General features: G+C 37.9%; 1 protein-coding gene across 1 annotated transcript in view; it reads left to right on the top strand.

Annotated features, from left to right (window-relative positions):
• Positions 1-8,026: 8,026 nt before the first annotated feature.
• The window catches only part of LOC105441437 (ubiquitin carboxyl-terminal hydrolase 24), a 64,902-nt gene continuing 57,258 nt past the window's right edge, over positions 8,027-15,670 (top strand). Inside the window, exon 1 of the mRNA XM_030988643.1 lies at positions 8,027-8,446. Coding sequence (XP_030844503.1) covers positions 8,171-8,446 — 276 coding nt within the window. The 5' untranslated portion in view covers positions 8,027-8,170. The remainder of the gene's footprint in view (positions 8,447-15,670) is intronic.

Genomic DNA, 15,670 nt, shown 5'->3' with positions numbered 1-15,670 from the left:
TGCGCTCATTGGCTGAAAGTCTTGACGAATCGCATCAGCTTGCTATTGATTCCTTTTGTTTACTAGGAAGCGATTCACTCATGGCTTGGCCAATTAAGTCAGGTTACTCGGGGCAATCTTTCTTTGGATGTTTCGGTATAAATTTGAAAACAATTCTAGTTGTTCCTCAGTCTTCCCTAGACTTATCCGAGCCATCAACAAGTAACTTATTTGCATTTTTGTCACTTTTGATCTCTGTATTGTAATTTCGTGGCGTTTAAATACTGTTGCTGAAAGCCATATCCGAATTGTCTGATTTCTTCGTTTGGCTAATTTTTAAGCGCATTTCGTTCCGACTCAATTCTTTTTCAATATCTTTACGAGTTGTCAAGCGCATCTCATGGCAATATGTCTGTCATGTCGTGTAGCTCATCCGATTCAGATCACGAACCTCCTGTCGTTCTCGTACTCGGTCACAGTTACATCAGCCGTCTCAATCAATACATCGCGCGCGATCCCAAGCGGGATAACCTCAGTCTCGAGAAATCTTCTGTTCTCTCTTTCATGTACGATGTCGGTCATGACCAGCCAGGCAGCGTCTTCTCCGCGTCATCGCAGCTAGATCTCGTCTGGAATCTATCCCCAGACGCTGTGGTCCTCGATCTCGGGTCCAACGACCTGTGCGACAGTGGCGCGACTACCGAATCCACCGTGCTTTCGATTGTCGATCTTGCGCTTCGTGTTGCGCGCATACCCGGCGTGCGTCATGTACTCGTTTGTGGTATCATACCGCGTTTATTCGTGCCGAAGTGGAAGCCGAACTACAACACGAACGTGGCCGATGCCAACCGCCTGCTCGCTAAATTTCTGGAAGGTTTACCGAACGTGCATTTTTGGCGCCATCGATCTTTTGCAGTTAATCACGGCAAGCTTTTCGCGCATGATGGTTTTCACCTCAACGATGCCGGTATGTTGAGGTACTAGCGAAGCATCCGTGGCGCTGTCATGAAGGCTTATAAGATGGACTGATTTGTGCTTCTGACTTTATTTATTTTATATTTGCTCTTCTCATTTAAAAAATTCAAATGGAATAGAATACGATCAACTTATATTTTTGTAAAGCGAAATAAATAGATAAATGGAAAAATTTATCATGGTTTGTGCGTATATTAAATATGAGATACCTAATATTATAGCTAATAAAAAAAAAAGATCGAGTTTTCATGTTATCTCAATGTGTGAGTCATTTTATTATTTTTTTCGACAAACCTCCTTTGTGAATTCGGACCAGATAACTCAGTTTTAGATAACTCACTTTGAAATCATTTAAATTGAATGGGGGAAATGAAGAATGAAATGATTTCGATCTCGTATTTTTTTAAGCCAAATAAATAGAAGAATATGTTATGGGCTGTTCATAATTTGAAAGCATTTTTCAATAAAAACAAATATATATTTCATATTGTCTCAATGTGTGAGTCATTTTATTATTGCTCCTCAGAAATTCGAGAAGGATTACCAAATTGAAAACCGCTATAGATCATTTGATTTTAAATCACTCTAATAACTGCAAGTGATATACGAGAGTAAATAAGCAAGTGAAGTAGGTTATAAATATTGCAAAGAAGTATAATAACGATTTTTGTTTTGGTTGTGAGGGGGTTCTGTCATTAGAAATATATCCCAATTGATTGTTACGTAATGAGAACTGGTGTATTATGGCAAAATTTGTATAATTAAATTGTTACTGATTTCACAAATATTTTATGTTGCAACAGTTTAATCCTGTTTCCAATAATTTTTTTTATAGATATGAATACAATTAACTAATTTCGTTTAGAACTCTAAATAAGAAAAAGTAACGAAAAGTGTAGTGTATCATGAATTAAAAGATGGACTAAATATGGTAGCATCAAATCGTTAAGTGAATTAGACTGCCGAGCAATGAATTATCTCCTGCTCCTTGTCTTAAAACCATATCTTACTGTTTTTTTTTAAACGGTATCATTTGAATTTCTATTTCCCAGCATTATTTTGAACTGTCCCGAAATTTCTTTCCTTTCTTGAAATGAGACTACAGCCCTATCATATTCATAACTAGGCGTTGTGGTGTGCGCCTGTAATCAAGCTAAAAAGTGGAAGTTACAAACTGATTCAGCCGAGAACGCAGGTTCTAAACTGAGTCACGTCTTTCGGATGGTGACGTTAAAAGTCGGTCCCCAGAAATAATCATATCTGATTGATACACGTCTGTAAAAACCCAATTACACACACACACACACACACACACACACACACACACACACACACTCTCTTTTCATAGGGGATATTGAAAGTGCGTGTCCTCCCAGACAAGGAGAAATAGCCTCTACATGCAGACTACGCCATTTGATATGAATATTCATTTGTTGTATTTAGATACCATAACCTCATCTTTCATACGCCTGTCCGGCATGCATTGCGATCAATTTGTAGCCTATGTTTCTATCAGTAGCGTATAAAGGAGCTGGACTGGATGAACAGCTCTAACAATAAATGACTAAAAAATAATGAGTAACGAGCACATTAACCCCCCCCCCCCCATAATCTTCAATCTTGCACTTAGCCAATAACAAAGGCCAAGATAAATCTTTATCTCACACACTGGGCAAGTATCAGAATCACAGAAACGTAGAGCAGCAGAAGTGAGAGCAAGACGCCCTAACACACAGCCTGGCGAAAATCATCGAAATCGATGGATAGCGCCAACAAACCCAACAACAACAACAACAACAACAACAACAACAACAACAACGTGAATAAACATGATTATATGATGTCACGAAACGTCATCTGCATCGCTCAACCTGCTCTGTGCAACGGACTGCAGTACAGTAGGTATATAGCAGCCCTATGTATTTACTGATCATTCTTTAAATATGTTTCATTCTCCATAACTTCAGTCAGTTTTCTCACTCCTGCATTGCACAAGCCTATATAACCAAAAGATAATATGGAACTGTGAATGACTTAATAATATGAATTTATAGAATTAATGATAGATAATTATGATTCTATGAATATATTATAGAGGTAAAAAATCTAATGACAACCTTGCTCTAAATAATAAACTAGATGATATTTCTATAGAGAGAAAGACATGTACAAAGTTTCTTGGTGTCTATATCAATGAAAAACTTGACTGGAGCGACCATTCAAACACATCGTTACATCAATCTACAGAAATATTGGCATACTGTATTAGATAGATAAAATATTACTTATGCTATATAATAGTCTAATTTACCCACATAATATCCTATTGTAATATTTTGTGGGCAACATCCAAGTGTGTGACTAATAATATTCTTCTGCTGGAAAAGAAAGCTGTAGGCCTACGCTATTGCTTATCGTGATCATGTTACATATTTCCTTCCTCCAAATTGCCATATTTATGTCTCGGGGGTCTCAGTCATGTAGAAATGCTGTTAGCATGCGTGACCACAGGTTTCCAGACACCCCCTAAACGAAGATTTCTTCTCAAGCCAAAATATATCCTAAATGAGTATTTTGCGTATCCCCCCCCCCCTTGACTTCACACCCTAAACTGATATTTCAAAAACGTGTATCCCTAAACAAGTATTATAAATTTGTACCACCTTGAGCATTTTGAAGTGCGATAGGAATTACCATTCAAGTTGTTTACAAAATGTGAAATAAATCAAATTGCGCTTCTGATGTAAAGTTCACAATATAACAATGTATTTCAAAAGAGAGGCAATAATATCAACCTGTATACTTCCAAACGAGTTTTATGCACAGCCATCACAACTCCTTTGTTTGAAAAAAAGAAGAAGTAGTGTTTACAAAAAGTACACAGTGTACAATGGGAGGTACTATTTTACTATGCAAAACAAAATATAAGGGACCAGCTATAATAATAATAATAATAATAAAGTAATTTTTATAAAGCGCATAATAATAAATTCTCGATGCGCTTTACAACCAGCAATTATACAATAAATTACATGACTAATCTTAATATTTAATTATACATGAATTAAGAGAAATACATATCTATAGGCGTGAGACTTGGTAGGTCTGGGTCGAAATGAAGGGCATCCATCTTGATCTACTAAAGATCATACCAGCAGGCGCAGGCGGCGGCCGGTATAGTTTTGCCAAAGGGCGATTATTACCCATTTACCCCCCCCCCCGGTCTGGACCCCCGCGAGGGCTAGAAAAATAACCCTAAACGCGTAAACCGGCGCGTACAGCAGAATTTTGAACCATTTTGAAAAAGCGACCTAATATTGGTACACAGTGGTGACCAGCAGTGGCGTAATGATCAAAAACGTTTTTTTTTTTTTTTTTTTTTTTTTTTGGGGGGGGGGGGGGCAGACAAAAAAAAAAATCCGCATCACCCCACTCTTACATGCAGGCCCTGCTGTTTTTTTTTTCAAAGTGGGTGGGGGCAGGGGCGTCGCTAAAGGGGGGGGGGGTGGAGCACCATAACAAAAATCAACACCCCCCTCGTGAGCAAATAACCCCCGAACCCGTCCCCTAGTTTGTACGAGGGTGAGCTACGATGCTGACTAAGTTGACGAAATAAATCGTATATTTATGTCGTCGAGGAAAATGAACATGTGCGCATACGCAAGTACTATACTGTGCGTCCCAGAAAAAAACGAAACCGAGAATTATCGAAGTTTTATCATAACTTAATCACAATTATAATTAATAAATGACACACATTTGTAAAGCTTAGATCCTCCTCTTACATTTGATGCAACTCATATGTTGCATATTTCATGCATGAGTGATAAAAAACAATTTGAAGAGAGGGTACCAAAAAGTCATTTGGCGGGCGGTAACTGAATTTCAAAGAGAAAAATCACATTTCGAGAAAGGTCATTTTCTGACCTTTCATATGACACCTCAATCAGGAAAAATGAGCCAGGAATAACAAAGTTCTGTTTGTTTAAATTAATGCTTGTATCCATAATTTGATAGAACGAATTTGTTTTCACTGGTTGCCTGCCATACCAACAAACAGATGTGACAAAAGACTTAACTCCGTTTCGTTGACGATCAGCCATGCTCAAAGAAGACGAAAGAGCCCCCAGAAGCTTAGGGGTTTTAGGCATTAAACTTTCGTCAGATTAAAATCCGAGGGTCCGCCTTAGGGCCCTAAATGGGGTCCAGGGGGCAGAGCCACCGGAAGTTCAGGGGTTTTAGGCATTTAATTACGTTCAGATGGGCATTTTTTAATACCTTATTTGTGACACTGGTAGGACACGTATTGGCGTGGGGTCCAGGGGGCGGAGCACCCAAAAGCTCATGGGTTTTAGGCATTACATTACCTTCAGATGAGCATCCAGGGGGCCTACCTTAGGGCCTTAGGTGGAATCCAGGGGGTAGAGCCCCCGGAAGCTTAGGGTTTGAGGCAATTCATGACGGCCAGATTAGCATATTTCGATACTTCATTATTTTGTGACACTGGCAGGTCACTATTTTTTCTCTCTTACATTCTATTTCTCTTTAATATCATTTTTCAAAAAAGTGGGGGAAGGGGGGGGGGGGTGTCGGTGGGGGCTCGAGGCCCTTGAGCCCCGCCGTTCCGCGGGCCTTGACATGTAAGCCTCTATATAAGCATATTTCTTGCTCGGCTGTAAATGAGGAAATTGTCATTTTCCTACAAACGCATACAAAAGTATAATCTACTAAAAAGTGAGGAAAAATCTTGAAAGTTATGTTATTTCAGCAACATTTGTAATTCACCGGTATCGAATTATAAATATACCACATTTGATTTTTTTTTTTTTTTTTTTTGGGGGGGGGGGGGGCAACTGTAACCCCCCTCCATCAGTACGCCAGTGGGCCCTAGCTCCCGCCGATATACACCTTGTTGGCGGGGAAAATTGCAACTGACCTCCCTTGAGAGAGATAAGGGCTTTTTGCCCCCCCCCCGATCCACAACTTGTTAGCGGGAAAATTCCAACTCAATATCTCCCTTCTTTTCTTTTCTTCTTCCTCTTTGTTTCCTCCCCTTTATCTCATCATTTCCTTTTTTCTTTCCCTTTCCTTCCTTCTCTCTTATTTTGTTGAAGAGGGGGGGGGGGGGGGGCAACAGCCTGGGAGGCAAGGTCCTTTCGGTTCCCCCGATTTCCTTCTTCCCCCTTTTCTTTTCTTCTTCCTCTTCTTTCTTTCCCTTTCTCTCCTCTTTCAACCCTTTCCCTTCTTTTCTCTCTCCCTCTCCCTCTTTCTTTTTGCGGGGGGGGGGGGGGGCAAGGCCCGCTTGGCCCCCTGGATCCGCACCTGGCTGCACCTTGTGATATAGTTGCCTACATGTGAGCAAGCTTAGAAGGGGAGAGGTTAGTTGTATCTATACTATAAGCCCTATATGTTTGAATGAGGCTGACGTGGGACATGGGTCCCAGACCTCGAAGTGAGAGTAGTTTGAACTTTCCAATTGATTGAAAAAATAAATATATGCCTGATTGTGAAAAGTATGCCTATTTCAACAGTTGTATATTAAGGCGCGAAACGATTCGCATAAAATTGCACTTTGTTTTTTTCTTCAAAAAAGACCTGAGCGTATTTCTGAATTTCACAATTATTTGCGCTTTTATTGGCAGAAAACAATTGAGTCTTTCAACAAATTTTGGAACCAACTTGCCTGAAAAAAAAAACTTTTTTGGGTCTTAAAAAGAATGAAAATCCAGGGGCTTCAGGGGGCTCTGCTCCCTTAACTATCGCCGGGGCGTTGCCCCTGGACCCCTAGCCGTTTAAAAACGAAGCCCCCAATTGAAAACTCTGGTTACGGGCCTGTACGGTATACTAATTACACCTAGTGGTCAACTAACAACAGGTAAAAGTCATTTATCGAAGGGCAGTTATATAGAAAGGAAAAGGGACACCTAACAAAAGTAAACAAGGGGGAAATTACATCATGAAAGAAAAGAGGTTCGTGTCGAGTTAAGTGGGAATTTAACCGAGGTGAAATATGGCATTTCCCATACCAAAAAGGGCATTTCCCATACCAAAAAAGGGACATTCATTATAAGTAAAAATAGGCAATTGTTAGAAAGGAAAAGGGGCACGCGCCATAGAAAGAAAAAAAAAGTATTTTTGTCAGAGGTAAAAAAAGAATATTCATAATAAAAAGGGAAAGGGACTTTATTGCAAAAGAAAAAAAAGGTACTTATAAGAAGGGGAAGGGCTTTATTACGAAGGAAAAAGGGGTACCTACCAGATTTGAATAGGGGCATTTATCAGACATGGAAAGTGGCAATTTTTTTAGAAAGAAAAGAGGGGCACTTATCTGAAGTAAAAAGGGATACTTGAAAAAATGTGGGGGCAATGTTCCCCGTAGGAAGGGGGGGGGATCGCCGCCTCTACCGCAGGTCATCCACAAAAAACATTAACAAGTTCTATCCATCGGTCAAAATTACACCATTTTCGAGGTTTATTTAGCCTTTTTTTCTCGAAAATTCCCCCCCTCGAATTAATCAAACAAGTTTTAAAGTTGAGATTTAATCCAATCAGAAATACATTTTTTTCCAATACAGAAAGTATAATTTTTACGGTGCATATAATAGTTTTGTATTTTGACCTGCTATGCATAACATATTGGTTGGGAGGCCATGGACACAATGTTCTTAGGGAATTTTTGGTTCTTTTGAAGATTTTTATGAAAAAAAAACGTTCAAAATGCTTTACTTTTTGTAGTTTACTGGTTCCTTCTTCAATAATTTACACAGCTATAAGATATAAACTTGGCGAGCTATAGGACATCTTCTCCTCTACAACTTTGATGATGAAATTTAAAGGACGACAACATTTTCTGATCGGTAGGTTTTAGATGCTAAATGATGTAGTGTCGGTTACATTTGTTAAAAAATTGTATTAAAAAAAATGTGCCACTTTACTGATTTATAGTGCTTTCGACGAGTACTAGCATAGTAGACGAAAATGCACAGCCACAGAAAAGGCGATTCCACTTGTTTCTACATGATGTCGTAGTCGCACGGCGCGCTCGCAGGTTATGCGCGAGCGCGCCAAAGTTTATCGAACCCAACCCATTCAAGATGGCGACCTACAGTTGATCATAATGAAAAGGCACACAAATATAGGTTAAGACTGTTATTCGTCTTAAAGTCGAGCGACATTACAGATTCCGTTGATGAGATTGTAACTTAGAAGTGTTACAATGGAGCCTAGCGAAGAAAATGTGCAAATGCTCATAAATATGGGTTTTGGAGACCTTACAGATATCAAGAAAGCACTCCGCCTTGCACAGAACGACGTGAACGAGGCAGTGGCGATTCTCACGCAGGAACAACCGGGTCTGAGTTATGAAACAGTGGAGGAGGAAACGAAGGAAGCACCGCCACCGGGAACTCTCCGGCGGACATTTGGACCGCAAAACCGTCTCGCACCCGACCCGCCCCCTCCTTCCTATGACGAAGCTGTTGAACCAGTGGAGGTATTTTTAGTTGTTGTTGTTGTTGTAATCTTAAGTTAAAGGGTTTCTCAAATTATTTCAAGCCAGGTCAATTTCTAAAAATAATGTTCTGATTTGATTCATCAGAAATTCAGAATCAGACATCACAGTTGTTTTTTTTAGAGGAGGGGAAGCAAAACATTACAATCAATGATTGAATGAAATTCAACAAATTTAGAATATTAATTATGCCAGTTTAACACTTCATAAACAAGATTCAATTAGGCCTAATGATTTGAAAACACCACTGTCACTGATACTAAAAAACAATCATTTAAACAAGCCTCCAAGAGCGACTCAAATTGAGAATGTGAAGGCCTAAGGGCTGTGACGTAAGAGGGAAGACACAATGCCATCATAATATTATGCAGCGATGGAGGTGCTACACAGATAGCTTTTGTTTGCCCTTTTCTAAGAATACTTCCACCTGTGTCATTGAGTGCACTGCTTGTGCATATAATAACTTTCATGTGCATGTATCCAGTGTTCTGTCTCCATGTATTTCACAATTCGGTCTGCAATGACATGTATCTTCTCATGCTCAGACTGCAACTATAAACTGGCTTTTTAGCGGCGGGTCTTCCCTATTACGTCGAAAACAGAATTGCACAGCGGACAAAATTTAGAGTTGCAAATCGGTCATTTCAAACGAAGATTTTTTTGGCTGGATAACAATGTTTGGCTTTCATACTTACTTTATTTCATGTATAAGACTTTCTTCTTTATATTATGCAAAATTTATCCAAATCTGACAACATTGTTTTTCTTCTCCACCCTCCTTTAAAGTTACTCTACCGTATATCAGTTGTGCCTTGTGCATGGTTAGTCTTCACTCTTTTAGCAGGGTGTTCAGTTTCACTTACCTATTGAAAATTATGACAAAATATTGCCAAATTTTACAGTCTTTTGCGTCCGTTCTGAATTAATATGAAATTACCGCCAAGGGTCTGGAAATTTTGTTTGAGATTTGTATGATATTTCACTTTGCAAATATGCAATTATCTTATATTTGATTGATTGCTTTTAGTGATGAATCCGTTGTAAACTCCTGTGTGCGAATTGAGGTCTCGTTTCTTATAATGACGTTTTCTTGAGTTGCAGTGTATTCTGATCTGACATTGAATTTTGTCTCTGGAATTCTTTTGCGATATTAAATTTTTTCCTGTCGCACCAATTTGCGTCCATTTGGTTATAATTGATTAAATGTATTTGTGTAGAATATGAGAAATCATAGATCAAATATCACATTTCCTAATATTTTTAAAAATCTCAGCGAACCTACACTGTACAGTAGCTTACATGTATGTGGGCAATTCCGTATGGGAAAGAGGAAAATCACCAAATTCTTAATTTGATCCAACTTCAATAATTTGACATTTTCCATGTGGTCAAGAAATCACTTGTGACGGAACTGAAAACCGTTTGGAAATATCTTTTACGGTTTTTTCTGAAAAATTTATTTGAAGTTGGGGCTATTTTGGGGGCCACAATCACATGATCATGATTTAATTTCTTAAAATTCAGTGGAGCAATATATTTAAAACTTATTCCTCTATATTTATTCCTAATTGAACAACATCACAAATAGGAATCAAGATTTGCAAATTATTTTCAAAAAATGAAAAAAGTTTTTGTGTGAGAGATTTTTCAATTTTACCCTTAAAATGGCGTAATTCCGTTACCAAAATTTGAAAGAAGTTTTACTCACAAAGTTATTTCTTACTTTTTTTTTTTGAAGTTGCAAATTCTCTTCCTTTATCTACCTACCAACAGCCCTAAACATTAATTTCAGAAGTATCTACTTATTTTCCTATCAAAACACTGGTAACGGAATTACATGGTAACGGAATTACATTGGTAACATAATTACAAGGGGCAGCAGCATTAGTAATGAGTGGTTCGTTTTTCAAGAGATGGACCTGCTGCCTCATGTACATATAATGTATGCTGTGTTACAACATTTTTAATGGATTTTGCCCCTTGTTTTGAAGTAGTGGCTTATTATATTAACTGTCTAACTAAAGACTAAGATCTGGCTTCGATAAATTCAATGAATATTTTTTAAAAACTTTTTTCAAATTTGCATAAAGACTACAAACTAGGCTGGGAATTTTAGATGTGTTTATTTTCATTCACTCTGAACTTGCAATACCAACATCTCTTATGAAACCTTTTGATTTAAGCATGGAAATACTTCATATTATTTCACCTATTGCGATTTTAAACAGTGCCTTTTCTGATTTTTATTCTTCACTGATCTCATCTAATCTATCGAAAAAAGAAAGAAAAATTTCATTAGAAGTTATAAAGCTAAGACCATAGCGCACTAGCCCTCTTGCAGACTGTGAATTTCCCTACTCTACGTATTATACATATGGGACTTTTAAAGGGAAAGGGGGGGGGGGGCAGGGTGACTTTGACGATGTCCGCTAGCACTCAAAGAAAATACCCCACGAAAACACCCTAAAAAACAGCTAGGTGGAGGTTGGAAAGCAAGGTCTACAATACATGTAAATTACCAAAACAAAAAAAGGATAATTCATTAAAAGTTAGATGGCTACACATGTATAAAAGACCATAGTGGACTAGTCTTCTTGCAGACGGACACTTTCGTTATATGGATGGGGCCATTGGAGGGGGGGGGGGGAGGGGTGACTTTGAATCAGTCCGCTAGCACACAGAGAAAATACCTTTGCCGATGACTATATGTAGGTGGAGGTTGAAAAAGCAAGGTCTAATCTAGCGAAAAATATTTAATAAAAAGTAAAAAGGCTTTGGCAGGTACCGGACTAGTCCCGTTGCAGACGGTTACTTTGCAGACTCGTAACACGTAAAACATATGGGACTGAGGGAAGGTGTCAGGGTAACTTACTGTATAGGTCCGCTAGCGCTCAGAGCAAATACGTTAACAAATGACAAGGTGGAGGTTGAAGGGGAAGGTCTAATCTATCAAAAAACATGTATTTTATTAGAAGTTAAATGTAGATGGCTACGACCGTAGCAGACTAGCCCTCTTGCAGACGGTTAATTTCCATACTCTACGTATTAAACATAAGGAAAGGGGGGTGGCAGGGCGCCTTTGACTAGATTGCTAACGCTCAGAGAAAATATAACTGTTTGGAATGAAGAATGATGACAATGGTCAAGTTTGTTACATGTTGTAACAAATTCAAGAACACTGATCAAGTATGTAATTAATTTTAAAAGAATAATAACCAACTATTAAAGAATGATAACAATTTAGTGAATTGGCGTAATGATTTACAAGGTTTGACATTTTATTGCAACTCTGTTGATGACATTATCTTAATTAATTAGTTTTGAATCGGGTGCTAGCTTTTGTGGATTGAAATTGCAGTATGGAATCATCTGACAAGGTTTGTAATTAATTTTAAAAGAATGCTAACCAGTGCTCCCTCTAAGGCTCTACCATTAATGTCGAAAAATTGGCTCGACAGAAATATGAGATAGGGGAATGATTTACAAATTCTGGTGTGAAATATTATTGAAACGCTGTTGACAAAATGATAGCTATATTAAGCTCTCTTTATATAATTAGTTTAGATTTTGGTGGTTGGCTTTATGGACTGAAATCATTATAAATAAATATTCATGTGTTTTGTTTTTAATTTACACCAAGATCCCTGTGTTGGGTGTAGGCAGTATTATTAGTAGCACTTAAGTGTTTTGGAATTGTTTGAATGCTTAAATGTAACCATCCACGACGAACAGGTTGTAATGTTGCAATTTTCAATCGATTTTGATCAAACCTGCATAAAATAAGCTTTGAAATAATGTATTGCATGTGGTATTTGCTAGTTTAATAGGCCCTCACAATAGTCAATAAAACAATTGAATATCCTTTGTTTCCTATTGAATACTGTGGAGTTTATTGACCTGTTTCTATAAATTGGTCTTGGCGACTTCACAACCAGTTTGTCATGTATGGTCACAAAAGTGATCTGTATATGTGTAATTCCGTTACCGCCAAATGGGCAATAATATATGTAGTTTGTCATACTTTGTGTGATGTTCCTACTTGCAAACTAAACCAAATTAAAATTAGTTGTAAACTAGTATATGATAACACATATTGACATAAATTTAATCACTACACACCAATATTTGCTCAGAAATGTCATATTTACTTGCTATTTAACAATATAAAAGACACGTTTTTCAACAGTTTTTAGAAATGAAGTGCACATATGAATTGCTTTGTAGTTTAAATCAATTATTGCAACCCCTGAAACAATTAAACAACAATTTAAGCCTAAATAATGTTTACAAAATTACCTTTTTTCAAGCTTATTTCAGAAGACGTAATTCCGTTACCATTAATGTAATTCCGTTACCGCTACCTTCTTTCATAAAACCATTCGGCATAGATAAACCATGACAACTTCACCAAAAAAAATCTTGCCATGGGACAGTCAACAATATAAGCTCCCTTTATTAGCATTATTTCACCCCTAATTGGCTGCAGATTTCAGACGAAATCTTTTCAAAGTTAGTGTAAAAAATAACCTGATTTTTCTGCCGTAATTCCGTTACCGACACACTTTTGGTCCTGGGGTGTTCCGAATGTTGAAAAATAATTTTTTTAAATGTGATTTGCTACCAGGTGCATAATACAGAAAGAATAAAAAGATAAATAATCACCTAGGTCTAACCCCCTGTCTACAGTATATCAAAATAGAGCCCAAATTTCTCTGAAATGTAATTCCGTTACCGTGGAATTGCCCATGTAGGTCACCCCATCAAAAGATACATTGACTGAAATATGAAATCTATGAATTTGGCCTAGGCTAGGGCTGCCCCCAATGACTAAATTCAAAGAAAGGGGTGCAGAAACAAAAATCAAATGAAGAATTTCTTTTAAATTTCCAATGCTGAACATGCTGAGTTTGCATTTAACTCACTGTAAGTCTTTTTACACTTCATTAAAATCCAAGTCAAGATGGGTGAGTACACTGTAAAAGAACTTGTTGAGAGTTTTGGGAAATAAGGAAAGATAAATCTATATTTAAAGGTTTTGTATTTGACAGTTTTGTATTTGAAAGTTTTCCAGTCTTGCTGCTATAATAGTGTAAATAAACATACTCTTTTACTGTAACTACAAATTTGGCATGAAACTTTTCAGGAAAAAAAGTCAGACACGAGTCAGATGTGTATTGTCCTTGTAAAAACTACACTTGGTTTATGATTGTTTTAGTTGTTGTTGAATGCATCCTAGTATTGAGTAGGTTCCAAGCATCAGAAGTTAGTTCACAAAATCTGTCACTTTTAATTGCTATATATCTAAATGAACAAGGAAGGATAGTAGGATACTTGTAATTTTTATTTAAGACATATTTTGAAGAATATTGATTATGGAGCACCAACTGACTGAAGTGAGTGAATGCCAATTTGGAGGACTTTTAGTGCTCAATTAAGTAATTAACTACAGTAGAGAAAACTTATGTGAGCTTCCAGACTACCATCCAAGATGTGTAAACTATCTCTGGGCATATTACAAAAAAGTAGAAGGGCATTTCTAGGCAACCCTTTTCATAAGGCATTGCAACATGTACCATAATATCCTTCAGTATAAGAATGAGTATAAGAAAAGAATGAAAGCTCACAAATTATTTTCCATCATCACCAGATCTTAATCTCCAATCTCTCAATCTGTAAGTTGGACTGCACATGCTGCCCCTCCCCCATCAACATGCTGCCCCTCTCCAATCAAAATGCTGCCCCTCTCCCATCAACTGACACATAAACAAGGAGAAGTCCAGGATAAAAAGAGAGAAATGGGAAAGGGATAAGTACAAAAGGAAATAGGACAGGCTTCCACACCCTTCCTCTAATCAGAGGCCTCCGTATAAGATAGCATATCATTTTCAGAGTTAGACTGGTGTGCCCTCCACCCCCCTTCTCCGACGCTAATTTCCCCTCCATGACAAGAAATTGATGAGTAAAGGCTTATCGAGGTGGCTCAGTAATTAAAGTAGATATTCATTGATTTTAAAAACTAACTTTATTGTCATTATTGCAAAGTTGAAACTTTGATTCGACAAGGTTATCAAAATTCAATGCTTGGAAACATTCGAAGTAACGATTATTATAAATTACAAAATGCTTAAATACAGCCCCGGCATAGCACCGGAAGAGCTCTCTCCAAATGCTGCTGAGATGTGTGAGATCACAGTATGGACATGACTTGCACAAGCAGACGATGTCCCATGACATCTCACACATTTTCAGTGCCTGTGTTTTCATCTTCTCTTGAGTTCTTTCTCTTACTTCACTACCGTTACGCACGCATGGTTTTATTTTGATGAAAAATGCAGCGATACAAAAATAAAGGAATCTGTCGCTTGTAAACAAAATAAGACGTCATTGTATATTCAGCTGCACACATCGGGGTATGTTCGGCATTTCAAGAGGGAACAAATGCCGTCCTTAATATCATTCCGGGGGGTTTTCAATTTGAAAGTCTGGTTTCTTTGATTGTTAATTAATCCCTATCCTGTGTATTTACAAGCAAAAGATTTTAGTTGTCAGAATCGGGTCATATCCTCTTTTGAATGGTTTGACATGCCATTACATTTATATACACTCATTATAATTTGGGAAATAATAGCTTTGCAATTATGTTCATTCTCTATGGGATGTCGTCTGCTTGGATAGTGTTAGCCTATAATCTAGGCGGAGTGCCGATCTTTTTTCTTTGCTGCTAGACTAACCCTAAGCAGAACGTCTGATACGGCGAGACTACGAACCGTGAGTCGCGAAGCGGCTCACCGCCTATAATCACTGGTCTAGCTTTAGTCGTTGTTTTTTTTATTATCGACCATGAATCCGTGGCAGTTTTTCGTACGAAAAAACCTCATGAATACGAAATGAACTCAACCAATCAGAAACACGTATGGAGAAGAGTCTATGCATATGCATATTATAAATCACGTGACATTACGTCATTTTCTTCATCCAAGATGGCGGGTAGTTCATGCGACGACGATCTTCTGCGAGAAAGTTTATCATATGCGGCCAACAAACTAGGCATTCCTAATGGAAAATTCAGAGAACTGCAGGAATCCGCTATTCGTAGCGTTATTGAAGCCGGCAGGGATATTTTTGTTGCATTACCTACTGGTTTTGGAAAGAGTGCAATATACCAAGCAATCCCCTTGTGCTGTGATTTTCTACGCGACCACGGAT

Source organism: Strongylocentrotus purpuratus, unplaced genomic scaffold, assembly GCF_000002235.5.
Source record: "Strongylocentrotus purpuratus isolate Spur 01 unplaced genomic scaffold, Spur_5.0 spur5_contig_840, whole genome shotgun sequence".
In the NCBI taxonomy this organism is placed as follows: Eukaryota; Metazoa; Echinodermata; class Echinoidea; order Camarodonta; family Strongylocentrotidae; genus Strongylocentrotus; species Strongylocentrotus purpuratus.
The sequence above is the reverse complement of the archived record's forward strand: the minus strand, read 5'-3'. Positions and strand labels throughout refer to the sequence as shown.